Source organism: Talaromyces stipitatus, genomic scaffold (assembly GCF_000003125.1).
Source record: "Talaromyces stipitatus ATCC 10500 scf_1105507295515 genomic scaffold, whole genome shotgun sequence".
Lineage (NCBI taxonomy): Eukaryota > Fungi > Ascomycota > Eurotiomycetes > Eurotiales > Trichocomaceae > Talaromyces > Talaromyces stipitatus.
The window spans coordinates 1526466-1540520 of NW_002990118.1; the positions used below are offsets into that span (position 1 = coordinate 1526466).

Here is a 14055-nt window from a genome sequence, read left to right on the forward strand (position 1 = left end):
TGTATTTGTATATTACAATTATCATAAATCTATGAATGAGCCCAGTTAATGAAAGGAAATCATCAATCCAAACCTCCAGCCAACCACTCCCCAACCTCAACCCCAATCCCCTTGGCGAGTTCCCCAACCCAATCCCCAGACACATTTATACACCATTTCTCACCTACATCCGCCGTCATCACGGCCGTCGCACCTCCTCCGACAGTCTGGGTACTACCTCCAGAGGCAGGAACAACAAGTCTCAATCGACGCAAAGTCGCAAGTTCATTATATACCGCATCTGCTATAGGGGCGGTATGTAGAGCATTTGCCGGTGGGTTGGGATCGATAGCGTGGTATATAGCTATCAATCGTTCCAGAGTGAAGGGTCGAGCTGTCAAAAGTGTTGATGAGCCGGTCAACTGTGTTGCTCCTCCTCCGCCTGCGCCTCCGCTAGCGGCGTTGTCACCGGTGATAGCAGATGTGGTCGCTGACGTAGTCGCAAAGGCTGAATTGAGCATTGATTTTGTGATTTTTGTTTTCACTCTTTTGCCCTTTTTAGGCGTGCTATTGTGGCCATTCTCGTCATCCGCCTGGGTTTGGGAGAGTAATTTCAGTCGTCGTCTATGGTGGGATCGTTTGTTGCGTGCTGATAAGGAGGAAGATGAGAATTTAGAGAAGAAGATTGTATCTAGGCGTTGTGGGGTATGAGATGCAACATATGCTGATGTCAGGACTAAGGTTGGGAAGTATGGTAATGATGGGAGCTTTGGCGTCGTCGACGTCGATATGGAGTTTAATTTTCTCTTCTTGGTCTTGTGTTGTTGTTGTTCTTTGCTGGTTTCCTCCGGAACAGAGACAATATGATGTACCAGCATCGATTCACCCTGCATCTTGAACATGGCTCGATTCCGTAGTAGGAGCCTGGTAAAGTCCCAACCAACACCAGGATCTTCACCGCTTGTCATAGGTTGAAGAAAGCGAGGCCACAATCTCTCACAAATGGACCGGAAGGATGGAATTGTGCCTGCCGTCGGACCGACCAACGAGTCATAGACCGTTACAACGAATTGGGTATAGATACCCAACATTGAAGTAGTGGATAGTTTGTCATTATCCTCATCGGATAACCCGTCCAGCCTCGGGAGGCCGGCTGCTGTAACTATGGTGATTGCTTCTTTGCGTGTGTATGGTGGAAAGTTGATGTGAGCCACACCCGAAGACTGAAGAAATAGTGGACGAGGCGTCGTATTCATGATAAGAACCACAATCAATGAAGGTATCTACCATTGTTAGCTGATGTACCCCCAAAAGGACCGGAGTAAAGCTCACCATCTCCCCTAACCTCGCCAACGCCGCAAGAAGCATCTGCGAAGCCTCCCTCTGCCTATCGATCCCATCCAGCACAAGCACAAACTTATCCCCGTTCAGATCGTCTACATTTTTGCGGCTTTTAGCAGCCGAAATAATATCCCCTAAGAGAATCAAAAGCGTGCTAACATGCTCGCATCTTCCCTTGCCGAATTTCTCCCATTCCTCCGCCATCCCAAACGCAGACAATGTTTCTATCAATATTTTCTGAAGCAAATGGCGTGATGTAATACATTCAACGCATCGGATAATTGCGTGTCGCGTGGGAAGGGAGTCAAGGACTTCGGAAACAAGTGTTGATTTGCATGTTGCGCTGATACCGTAGAGGACTATGGTTGGTGGAGAAGGTATTCGAGGCTGTTAAATGGATGGTTAGAAAGTATTCTTGTTTTCTGCGGCGGAATTGGGTGGAGTAGATGTTTACATGAAGAAGAGCAGCGAGTTGACGGATTTGCGTCTCTCGACAGGGCCATTGCTGACTCAAGCTCTGGCTTAATTGATGGGGCTGGGAAACCATAGCGTGTGTGCCATGAACTGAATTCACCTTGCGCAATTATTCGAGAGTATTTTGTCGAGAATTAAAATAGGTGATGGAGAATTCGAATCCAAGGTCAATTTGGAGTTCGGATGGACTGCGCGTCGTAAATATTTACTGCAGAGAGAAGGCATCTTTGGTCCGTGCACGACATGCTTATCGACCCTTATCATCTCTCTCGATAAAAGTCTACATTATTTGCGACTCTACAAACTACTGTACTGAACAAAATTAAAAGGTATGGGTACATTCATCTAGAGCTAAGCCGAAAGAAACAAACAGCCTAATGACAATACAGTCGATCTCCCCTCGTTGCTAGCTCGACGATGGTCAAACGTGAACACCCGCCGCACACTGTTCGAAGAATCTAGACCAGGGGAGACGAAGAAAGATAGTCAATGAGTTGAAATGGAAAACATGTGTACATAGGCCTTGGGAGATGTCCATTGTGAAATGAATAATTTCTCAGGTGCCATTTGAATAGGAAATGAGAAAAAAAAGCACGAATCATAGATAACATAAAGCAAATACACAAACATAAGAAAGAGAAGGAGAGGAAAAAGCGAATCAGTTAAAACAAAGCACATCGCATGAAGCATCAATGAAAGAAGATCGGAACGAGTCTTAATTTCACTTTCAGAGATACCTCATGTGCATGCAGAATGAGTGAGAATAAAATAAGAAGGGTTGTACAATTCCATCATGATATACGTCTGTAAACAGGAAATGTATGGTAAAAGATCTTGGAATTGCATCGACAATCATATCGCAGAGATAATCGTGTTGACTGCGTCCAAATAACGAACATCTTTCCTATCCAAAACCATAGCGTCGACGCATGTTCATGTGTGGGGCCGTAAGTTCATAAGATCGTGGCATCGTCTCAGGTAAAATACAAAGTCCGTGTACTGCACGGAAAGTGAGTAGATGATGCATTGATTCGAAAAGAAAATCAACTTAGTAAAAACCATTGCCAACGTTGCCATAAGCCTGACTCTGAGGAAGGGCTTGATTGGATGTATGGGCGAAGTTTGAAACCTCAGACGGACCAGCTGTAGCAGGTCCAACGTTGAAATTGTTAGCTGATGAGACAAGTGGCTGCTGAGAATTGAACGGCTGGGTCGCAGATCCATTGCCATTGAATGATCCACCTTGTGGTGACTGCATGAAAGGCTTCGGTGGTACCTGCATGGAGACAGGAAGTTGACCAGAAGTCAAGTCATTGGGTGTAGCTTGACCACTTGGGTTACCGCTGGTACGACCGGACGACTCAGCTCCCGCGATCTTGCCAGCAATGCGGCGTCCATGAGGAGTCTGACGGATTGAGGGCAAAATAGGACGAACGGCCTCAATGATACGGTTACGGTTGTCAGCATCAGCGAAATCCATCGCAGTTTGAACCACGTAGTTTGCGTAAGAGTCACGCAGCATTGCATCAAGCTCACGCGGCACCAGGATTTCGTCGATCATGCGGCGGCGCATGGGATATTCAGCGGTACGCAAGCATTTCTCGATGACGTTGGAGCTGAACTTCTGCTTCGACAATGGAGGAATATTGCCCAAAAAGCTCTGGCATAGTGGCTCGGTGAAGTGCGGCTCAGAGAGGTCAAGTATATACTGGACGACATAGTTTCCAAAGGGGTCCTGGACCAGTGAGAAAGCGTTGGAAGTAATCTGCGCGATAAGACGAGCACGTTGCTCTCCAGAGGCATGATCAATGCATCGCTGCAACACGCAACAGCCATGGCGATGAGTGCCAACAATTACACAGTGAGCACCAACGGCGTCATAGATGAACTGAGCGTCTTCAGCAGACAATCGATTAAGACACTTTTGTATAACGTGGTTTCCATTCAGGTCTTGCACCAGATCTACAACATGGCCACGTAAAGCGTCGATGACCATCTGAATCTGTTGTGGGGTGGAAACAAATTCGATCATCTTCTGGAGCGCTCGAGTGCCGTGTTGATTGAGGGCGATAGGAACCAACTGAGGTGCTGCATTGTGAATGAGGCGAGTGCGCTGATCGTCATTCGAGTATTCAAGGAGCTTTTGACACAAGTAGTTGCCAAAAGGATCTGCAGAGAGCCAGATAAGTTAGTATACAAACTCCAGATCAAATGGAAAGGGAGACACGAACCAGTCATTAACTCAACCACGTGCATATGCGTCTCAGCGAAAATCATCTGCACATGCTCGGGGTTGCGTTCCTCGAGTTTGCGCTGGAGATAGCGACAACCATGCTGATCTTTGCACAGACCGTAAAGTTCGCCCTTGTATTGCTCCAAGGGAAGATTGTTGAAACGCGAAATCTGCTGCGCTTCGCTCTCACCGCCGCGGTTAAGAGCAGCATTATTGGGGCGTGCTGAAGCCCTAGGTAGCTGATACATGCCGTTTTGACTGAATCCAGAGTAGGGAACTTGACCGGTGAAATTTTGGTTTGCTCCACCATTGACACCGACGCCATTGTTTGCGTAGGGTTGAACAGTGTATGGATAGAATTGCGCTTGTTGAAAATTGGCAAGACCAGAGGAACCGTTCTGTCCCGCAAGAGAAGGACTTGCTACAGAAGCTAATTGGGGTCCAAAAGGAGTCGCAGTTGCCTGAAGTCCTGACTGTGGGCCGCCATTGGAAACAAGAGTCGAATCCTCGCGTTCAGGGGATTGTTTGGCCGAGCGAGGGTTCGCAACGCCAGCAGGGATACGACCTAGACTGGCATTATGCTGATGAAACTGTTCAGCATGGTTTCTGGGAGGCGTGATAGCAGTACTGGTAAAGCCGTTTCCTTTCACAGTTGGTAGGTCATTCGTGGAATAAGATGACTGCAGAGAACCTGGGCGAGCAGAGGAACCAGCGGTTGGAGTGGTCGGTTCCTGCTTCCCAAGATACATATTCAGCTCCACAGAATGGCGAGCGACATGGCGAGATGTAGACGCTGAGTCGCTTCCCAGTTGTTTTCCAAACTGGTTCTCAGGACGAAACATGTTCAAATCCCCCTGTGGCATCGATCGGTAGCGACTGTGGTGAGAACTCCACGGCTCTGGGGCACGAGAATTGGCCAAATCCAACGCGTCAGAATTGGCAGAAAGCTGGAACTCCAGATTAGTCTGAGCTTTCGCAAGAGTTCGAGTATTAAATTACTTACAATACCTGAGTTATGAGACAGTGTTGGAAACTTGTCATCAGGGTCCGTCATCTTCAGATAACTCTTAATGTCAGGTGTAGGCAAACGGTCCTCGTCTTTAGGATCGTTTTTCTCATCACCAAAGAGAAGTCGAGCAGCATTAAACGGCTCCATTGCTGGACTGTTGTAGCTTGCTGTGACAGATTTCAACTGAGCAGCCAGGCTCGTTGTAGGCATAGAATAACGATGTATGCTGATAATTGCAATGAGAGGTATTAGTCAAGTCAACGTAACGAGTGTCTGGAGAATAAAAGAGAAAAGGGCATGATAAACCGAGTGTGTTGATGATTTGGGGTTGAAGACAAAGAAAGAGGAAGAAAGTTGAGGGGTGAGGGTGATCGAGGACGTATTTATAGTCAAGTCTGACCAGCCTCTGCGATTAATTGCAAATTCACAATGGCAGTCGGCAATCCTGTTATGTCTTCTTTAAGAGACTCAGGGTGACCATGTGAACAGTGATGTCGTCGTGGAACGGTATACAAAGACAGGAGGTGATCGTGTGAATGGGAAGAAGGCATTGAAGGGGGGAGCAACTCACGATGGACCTTGCCTATAAGTGGCTACTGAGTCTGGGAAGTATTCTTCTTCTTCAGAATTACGTCTGGATCCAGGTACTGAATGGACAGAGAAGCGATGGTTGTTTGAGGTTGCAGTAGCACCATTCCTTGTCTGGGGGGCTGGCGGAGGCGAAGTCACCTGTGAGGGTGAGAAAATGTTGAAGATACCTGGAGACGAGGTCACACTAGAGGTTGAGAAACGAGTTGGACGAGCAAACGCTGAAGGAAAGCCGCTGTCTCGATATTCTGGTGGTGTCGTTGGCTCACTGACTGGGCCAGTCAGACCAGCCTGCGCAAGATCGCGAGCCAATTGGTCGATCTCTTGTCTCTCCCTTTCGTGTTGCAAGTCTAGCAACTTCATATCAGCCTCGAACCGCTTCCTCTGCTCGCGCATATATTCTATATGCTGTCGCTTCTTTTCGATCTGACATGCGATTTAGTATAAAGCAACTGAACTACTCCCGCGATAGACGTACCAACTGGGATTTGTGAATATGTGTTGCCTAAAAGCCACATTGTTAGTCCAACGTTCTCCTCATATCGACGACACAAATCGAATCATTTATTTAAAGCTCCCAAACGGCAGTGGCATTTCTTCTCGAAGCCATGTTGATCAAAGCAAACGCCAGTTATCATCCCCCAACCACCACCACCACCACCAACAGCGAAATGACCAGACACGGTATGGAACAGAAATTGCAAGCAAACGGACGGAATGCTTACCGAAGATAGCAAATCCAAAGATTCAGCCGAAGTTATGGGCTGCTGGTTCAAGAAGCTCCAGGACGATAATTTGCTGGCGTCAGTAGTGAATCGGCGCTGGAGGTTGGCGCGAACGTCGGTGGTGGGACGCGAAAAGGCCGACATCATGCTAGCTGGGGGAGAGAGGGGGGTATGAGAGAACGGGGCATCGACTGGAGGAGAACGAGGAGATGGAAAACGCAGCTCGTCTAGCCGCTCGCTGAAGCCAGACTTGAAAGCCATGGTCGAGAGCTGGTAATCGTACAGAGAGCAAAGCAGGAAGCTATACAGCGGACATGTCAGCAAAGCAGGAGGGACAACAGATCAATCGCTCCAATGACAGGAGCTGAAGAGCGGGGATCAAGAAAAGATGGAACTGAAAATGAACCAAAAAAATATACAAAATGAACAGGCAAAGCAAAAAGAGAGTTGATAAGCGAGCGAACGTCAAAACGAGCGACGAGACCTGTGTGACTGAGGGTGCTTTCTCAAAAGAAGCAAAAGCAATGGCTGGGGAGGGGCGGGAGGCGCTATCGGTTGGCGGTGTGTCCTTGGGCTTCTGGGGCAGGAGCAGTTACCACGCAAGGAAGGAGGGGAGGAGGGGATGAGGGGCCAAATCCAGCAAATAATCATATTATTTTCGGCTTCACATTGTGTGCTTCGCTTTTTTTTGGGTAGTTTTGTTTATGTATTTCTCGGTGTTCTTGATTCTGCGCTTTTCTGATCTTGCCCGGCTAAAGAAAACAGTACAATGAGACTTACATAAAGATGGCTGACTATGGCCGCCAGGAACTACAGGATCACCCTATAACGAACTCGACAACGGCGGAGGACGAAAATTGCATATCGGAAATGCTCCGAAAATGGACAGACCAACGATACTCAGTTCTGCCCTGGAGCGCTTCGTCGTGGACAGATACGAGGACCGTCGAGGAAGCAATACCGGTGTCTTTTTCGAGCTGGGATAACGGGAATTGGGTACGGAGGAGTTGTTCGGCGATCAACATCAACAACGGCGACGGTTTGACTTCGTAACGGTTGAGAAGAAAAAGAAGAGATGTACAAATAGAGGTCGCCGGTCGAGAGAAAAAAAAAATAAATAAGAAAAATTGTTACAGGGTAATGTACAAAAAGTGCGACAAAAAGTAGGAGGAGAGGAGGAGTAAGAAAGAGAGGGACGGAGCGGAGAGACTAAGTACCGTAGCGAGAGCAATTGCTAATCTAATCTCACTAATCCCACCATCGAATCACTCGTAGTCCGGCCTAGTACCACGTACTACTAACTACAGTCTAATTTTACTAGTCAGCTGTTAGTAAGATGTTAACTAATGGCGGTAACTCTCCAGCGAGGCGGGGAGGCCCAATCGACCTTTGCCTCGCCGAACTGGCTGAAGAGAAGCATAATATGCCTGTTTATAGCAATACTATGTCACTAGACTAATACAGCGATGGAATAATGCAATCCGACGACCGGACATTGACAACGTGTTTCAGGTTAACTATATCTACTAACACTGTTGAGCATGTTGAAACTAGTTTCCATATTTGTGCCTGTACTCCGTCCGTACTACTGCGCTGGAGCGGGTGGCCTATTCTAGGGTCTGGCTAAGCGACTTCCGAGGTGCCTACATCGTAGTCTAGGATTCTAGATAGTTAATCAATGAGAAACAGAAGAGCTGTTGATGAGATTGGGTCGAACCGGCCGGGTATGAAGATATCGAATTCTTTCTAGAAGCAGGGAGCTCTTTGGCCGCAGCCGTCTTGCAGGACCCAGATTGCTGCATGCACTCCCTGCTGGCATAAGTAACAGTATTAAGTACCATGGACGGAATCAGTGGCGGGTAGCGGGCCTTAACCTTGTGCTTAAACTATTGGTACTTCTAGGCTCCAACCACCACTGGTACAGTAGCACTCGGCCATATCCACAACTAACCGTGCCTATTTCTCGCTCCACTACGGCTTGCCACGTCCATCGAACAGTATGGTGTTGTCAGTTAATAATTTGTTCCTTTTGTTGTGTATGATCTGTCTTCTGCCAGTACCTAGTGTTCATCTCAATCATGTGACTTAGGGTTATCATCAAGAATTGGTGAATTTGATTGGCTGCAGTAGCACGCTCCACTATGCATGTCAGATGCCATTGGCCCGTGCCGAGGGGAAGCGGTGTAGAAGTACCCTTTTGGTACAAATCTCTCTCTCTCTCTTTTTGGTTATTTCCTCCTCAAAATTCTTTGTGAACAGAGACACGGTCTTGATCGAGCATTCCTCGGTCGATTATACACTTGAATATATGTTCATCGAGTCCATCCTACTGTTATGATCAGGATGTTTTCTTCAGCATCTCAGTCTTGCCACTTTATTTCTTAGTTGCGCTTTCGCCGCGCCATGATCCACCGCACAGATGAAAAGAATGTGATCTTCCCCACAATCGATCTGACAGACTGACAGAAGACTCAAAATTTGAGACTGGTTCTCTGACCCTGCAACAATGCTATTGTCTTATCTATCACCACAGCCTGAGTGAGCAGTGTGTGTCCATCCATACTGACAAATCCCGATGCCGGTTTTACTCGATATAGCAAGTAGTCAACCGCCCAATGATTCATGCAAGACGATGGTTCCCCGGCTCAGCGCTTATACGGACGCCAAGACTGCACCATCCCGAGTGAAGTTGTAGTATCTCTTCAGTCTGGCTAGTTGGCCGATACTCTTGATTGGTTCCATTGGGCGCCAGATTGTACCCCTCATCTACCTACGTTTCACTGCGTCCGCCAGCGAACACTTTTGGGATTATTTCCTTAATTCCCGAATGATATCAATTGACGTGCATGGACTCAACTTTGGTCCTAAGACTGAAGCTAAATCCCAGACAGCGTAAAGGAGACACAGAGTTAGCAACCCATTTCAGCCTCAGTAATCATCCATAAATTCTAAAGCAGCCTGTCAAAAGCAGACACGACGATGATGAAGTGTTCAAGGTCCTATTTGGTATCAGCGCACGGATGTAGCTCTGCCCATTGCAGACGAGTGCTCTCGTCGAGACTATGTCTCATGTTCCTCGAAATATCAACCTCAGGCATAGATAGCAGCCTTAGGCATATACGTATAAAAGCCTCAGGCATCAATAGCGATAAGATGATCCACGCTAGTTAACGTTAACTTAACTAACTTCGCAAGTTCCGAGATCAAGTGATTATCTAATCATCCCGTAAATTTCATCTCCGATGACTGGCCCCTCTCTAAAGTAAAAAAAGAAGAATAATTCAAAAAAAATTTGTGATATATTTTACGACTCTTATTCACACGAGAAGCTTTGACTTGAGAGTAAGATTGTTGACAATATGCCTCCGCGCAAGCGGCCACAGCCTACTGTGAGGTCGGCTGCAAGATCGACTGTGGTAAGAGCAAAAGCTTGATATTTTGAGTCACCTCTATCGTGTCAAAGTAACTGACAACATTCTTCCTACCCGCAGAGACCTGCGCAGGCATCGGAAACCACCGTGAATAACGTCGCCGAGCAGTCAAATTCATCTGCTACGAAAATTCAAAGCCATGCGAAAGACGGCCACGAAGAGGAGCACTACCGCTCCGCCACCAAAAATCGCAAAGTCGACCCGTTCGATGCGTTGCTGGAACCATTTTACTATAACAAATCCTTGACGGATCCCATCAATACTGCGCGAGACAAATGGAATCTTCTACCGGCATTTTTGAAAGTCAAGGGTCTAGTGAAGCAGCACATTGATTCGTATAACTACTTTATTGAGGTTCAACTCAAGAAGATCGTGGAGGCAAGTTCGACGATATACAGCGATGCAGATTCACATTTTTTCCTTAAGTAAGCTTTTGCCTCCCTTTTGTTCTGTGAATTTCCGGATATCTGATCTAACCTACGATTAATAGGTTTACCGATATCTACGTGGGAAGTCCTCGCAGAAGCGATGAACCCAAGGATAGCGTGGAGTCTGACTCTACCGTCACCCCGAACGAGTGTCGATTACGCGATATGACCTATGCGGCCCCGATCTTCGTGGATTTTACATACAAGCGTGGAAAGGATAATGTCACACAACGCCGTGTACCCATTGGTCGCATGCCTATTATGCTGAGGAGTTCCAAATGTGTCTTGTCGAACAAAAAGCCAAACGAGTTGCACCTGCTCAATGAATGCCCTCTCGACCCGGGTGGCTATTTTATTGTCAATGGTACAGAGAAGGTGATTCTGGTCCAGGAACAACTTAGCAAGAATCGTATCATTGTTGAAACGGATCCGAAGAAAGAGATTGTGCAAGCCTCCGTCACCAGTTCGTCTAATGAGCGGAAATCGAAGAGTTACATTATTCTCAAAAAGGACCGCCTCTACCTTAGACACAACGTTCTGAGCGAAGATGTGCCGTTGGTCATTGTCCTCAAGGCCATGGGTGTTCACTCAGACAAGGAGATGATGCTTCTTGTTGCCGGTATTGACGATGTCTACCAAGAAGACTTCGCCATCAATTTCGAGGAAGCCATCAAGCAGAACGTCTTTACGCAGCAGCAAGCTCTTGATTGGATCGGATCTAAAATCAAAATCAATCGAGGCAAGGTTGGCGGGTACAAGAAAACCCACATCGAGGAAGCTATCGAGGCCATTTCGTCCGTCGTTATATCCCACGTTGAGGTCACCAATATGGATTTCAGGCCTAAAGCCATCTATGTTGCTAACATGGCAAGGCGCGTTCTGATGGCGAAGCATGATCCTTCTATGGTTGACGATCGAGACTACGTGGGAAACAAGCGATTGGAACTTGCAGGTCAGCTTCTCGCACTTTTGTTCGAAGATTTGTTCAAAAAATTCTGTTTCGATATCAAAATGAACATTACAAAAGTACTGGGCAAGAGGCGTCGCGAGATTTTTGATGCCATGAGTGTGGTTGCGCTCCATGGAAATCACATCACACACGGTATGAACAGGGCTATTTCGACCGGAAATTGGAGTCTTAAGCGTTTCAGAATGGAACGTGCTGGTGTGACTCATGTCTTGAGTAGGCTCAGTTACATTGCTGCTCTGGGTATGATGACCCGAATCTCCAGTCAGTTCGAGAAGACACGAAAAGTGAGTGGCCCTCGAGCTCTACAACCTTCGCAGTTCGGCATGCTTTGTCCGTCTGACACTCCGGAAGGAGAGGCGTGTGGTCTCGTCAAGAATTTGGCGCTGATGACACACATCACAACCAACGATGAAGAAGGCCCGGTGTCAAAATTGGTGTTCATGCTAGGAGCTGAAGATATAACGACACTAAGTGGAAAAGAAATCTATGGTCTTGGAGCTTATATCATTTCGATGAACGGAACTCCAATAGCTATGACTAGACGACCCAAACACTTTTTGAATTCCTTTCGGAGATTGCGACGTATGGGTCGGGTTTCTGAGTTTGTGAGCATCTATATCAACCATCATCAACGCGCAGTGCATATCGCTACCGATGATGGACGAATTTGTCGGCCTTTAATCGTTGTTGAGAATGGCAAACCCTTGGTCAACTCTAGGCATCTAGGAAAACTTCGCGATGGCTCGATGCAATTCGACGATTTCCTCGCTCAAGGCTTAGTTGAGTACTTGGACGTCAACGAGGAGAACGATTCAAACATTGCTATTTATGAAAAAGATGTTGTCGATATCACCACCCATCTTGAAATTGAGCCCTTTACTATCCTTGGAGCTGTTGCTGGCCTCATTCCATACCCACATCACAACCAGTCACCGCGTAACACCTACCAATGTGCTATGGGTAAACAAGCCATTGGTGCCATTGCTTCCAACCAATTCCTACGGATAGATTCTCTTCTGTACCTCATGGTGTACCCTCAGAAGCCTATGGTCAAGACACGCACCATCGAACTCATCAAATATGATCATCTCCCTGCTGGCCAAAATGCCACAGTTGCCGTCATGAGTTACTCGGGTTATGATATTGAGGATGCTCTCGTGTTGAACAAGGGCTCTGTTGATAGAGGATTCGGACGTTGCCAGGTGTTCCGCAAGTACGTGGCTAATTTAAAGAGCTATCCAAACGGTTCAGAAGATAGACTTCGAGGACCCGAAATCGGTGAAAACAATGTCCCAATTGCGAAGCATGCTCTTCTTGATAGCGACGGACTAGCCGCAGTCGGCGAGGTGGTTAGTCAAGGTCAAGTTTATATCAACAAGGAAGTCCCGGCCGCCGCCTTTTCGGCTGGCATTACGGGCTCTGATGCGGGCAGACCAACAGACTATAACCCAGCACCCATGACGTACAAACTGCCGGACCCAAGTTACATTGACAAAGTCATGGTTTCAGTTACTGAAGGCGAGAGTAAGATTTACAAGGTCCAGACACGTCAGACGCGCAGGCCTGAAGTTGGAGATAAATTTTCCTCTCGCCACGGACAGAAAGGTGTCGTTGGCATCATCGCGGAACAGGCAGATATGCCGTTCACGGATCAGGGTATTGTACCTGACATTATCATGAACCCTCACGGTTTCCCATCGCGAATGACAGTCGGTAAATTGTTAGAGCTTGTTGCAGGCAAAGCCGGTGTTCTGTCAGGTCAGCATGGCTACGGGACAGCCTTTGGTGGTAGCCCCGTCGAGGAAATGTCGGCAATCTTGGTAGACAAGGGCTTTAGTTACGGTGGCAAGGATTACCTAACGTCTGGAATAACCGGCGATCCTCTCCCATTCTACGTTTTCACAGGCCCTATATACTACCAAAAACTCAAACACATGGTCCAAGACAAAATGCATTCTCGATCCACCGGCCCACGCGCAACTCTAACCCGCCAACCAACCGAAGGTCGTTCCCGAGATGGTGGGCTACGTCTCGGAGAAATGGAACGAGACTGTCTTATCGCCTACGGAACAAGTCAACTTCTTCTTGAGCGTCTCATGTTGTCGTCTGACAAACATGAAGTCGACATCTGCGAGAAGTGTGGATTCATGGGTTATCAGAACTGGTGTCAACGTTGTCGTTCATCGAGAGGGGTCGTCAAAATGACAATTCCCTATGCAGCTAAATTGTTGATACAGGAACTGTTGAGTATGAATGTTACTGCCAGACTGAAGTTGGAGGACGAGTTTCCGGAGGATCGGGGCATGTAGCCTATCATTGCATTGCTATATTCTCATTCTCCCTTTCTTGTTACTGCTGATGGACCTGAAACTCGGAGCGTGATGACTTGTATGTAACGTTATTCCTTATCTGTGGCATATTTGCATAGCGTGGCTGTTAGTCCTAGACAAAAATATATTTATATTCATAGAGTACTTGGGAGAAATATGAATTCTATAAAAATCGATGAGCAGCCTACGAACTGCGGTGAGGAATACTACGTATTTTGTTGTAGGGTTAGGGCTATTACGGATCCTTTCCCCATCCAGCTCCAACTTCCATCCTCAACCAACCGACCTCTGATCAAATGAACTAAACCTTTCATGATATTTAAACGATTAATATCTCAACTATACACATAAGCCATCACTAGTCACCAAGTACAAAGCAGCTCGTCCCTCTCAATGGCCACGCAATGGAGTTCCGGACCAAGTTCTCCTTCTGCCGCAATGTTGACGTCGGAATATCACGCCGAGTTACATGCCAAAAAGCCGGTCAGAATAGAGTCAGCGTGTCTCTAATATCTTTGCTTCTCTTTTTCCAGAGTTACCGAGCAGA

General features: G+C 47.1%; 3 protein-coding genes across 4 annotated transcripts; 1 reads left to right on the top strand and 2 right to left on the bottom strand.

Moving 5' to 3' along the window:
• Nucleotides 1-62: 62 nt before the first annotated feature.
• Nucleotides 63-1884, bottom strand: TSTA_045940 (origin recognition complex subunit Orc5, putative; the record flags this gene model as incomplete). Its single annotated transcript, XM_002485046.1, has 3 exons — nt 1775-1884; nt 1312-1707; nt 63-1262 (listed from the first exon to the last, which is right to left on the bottom strand). Exons 1-3 carry the CDS (start codon nt 1865-1867, stop codon nt 63-65), a joined length of 1689 nt encoding a protein of 562 aa, XP_002485091.1. The 5' UTR covers nt 1868-1884.
• Nucleotides 1885-2118: 234 nt separating this feature from the next.
• TSTA_045950 (RNA-binding protein, putative) lies at nt 2119-6610 on the bottom strand (the record flags this gene model as incomplete). Of its 2 annotated transcripts, XM_002485048.1 has the most annotated exons (6): nt 2119-2793; nt 2854-3963; nt 4026-4974; nt 5031-5262; nt 5608-6050; nt 6350-6610. In XM_002485048.1, 6 exons carry the CDS (start codon nt 6608-6610, stop codon nt 2699-2701), a joined length of 3090 nt encoding a protein of 1029 aa, XP_002485093.1. In that variant the 3' UTR covers nt 2119-2698. The 2 variants fall into 2 exon arrangements, with proteins under 2 accessions (XP_002485093.1, XP_002485092.1); XM_002485047.1 differs by having other exon boundaries at nt 2119-3963.
• Nucleotides 6611-9708: 3098 nt separating this feature from the next.
• TSTA_045960 (DNA-directed RNA polymerase III, beta subunit, putative) lies at nt 9709-13649 on the top strand (the record flags this gene model as incomplete). The annotated part of the gene is made up of 3 exons (XM_002485049.1): nt 9709-9765; nt 9841-10205; nt 10271-13649. The coding sequence occupies 3 exons, from the start codon at nt 9709-9711 to the stop codon at nt 13485-13487; spliced, it is 3639 nt and encodes a 1212-aa protein (XP_002485094.1). The 3' UTR covers nt 13488-13649.
• Nucleotides 13650-14055: the final 406 nt, after the last annotated feature.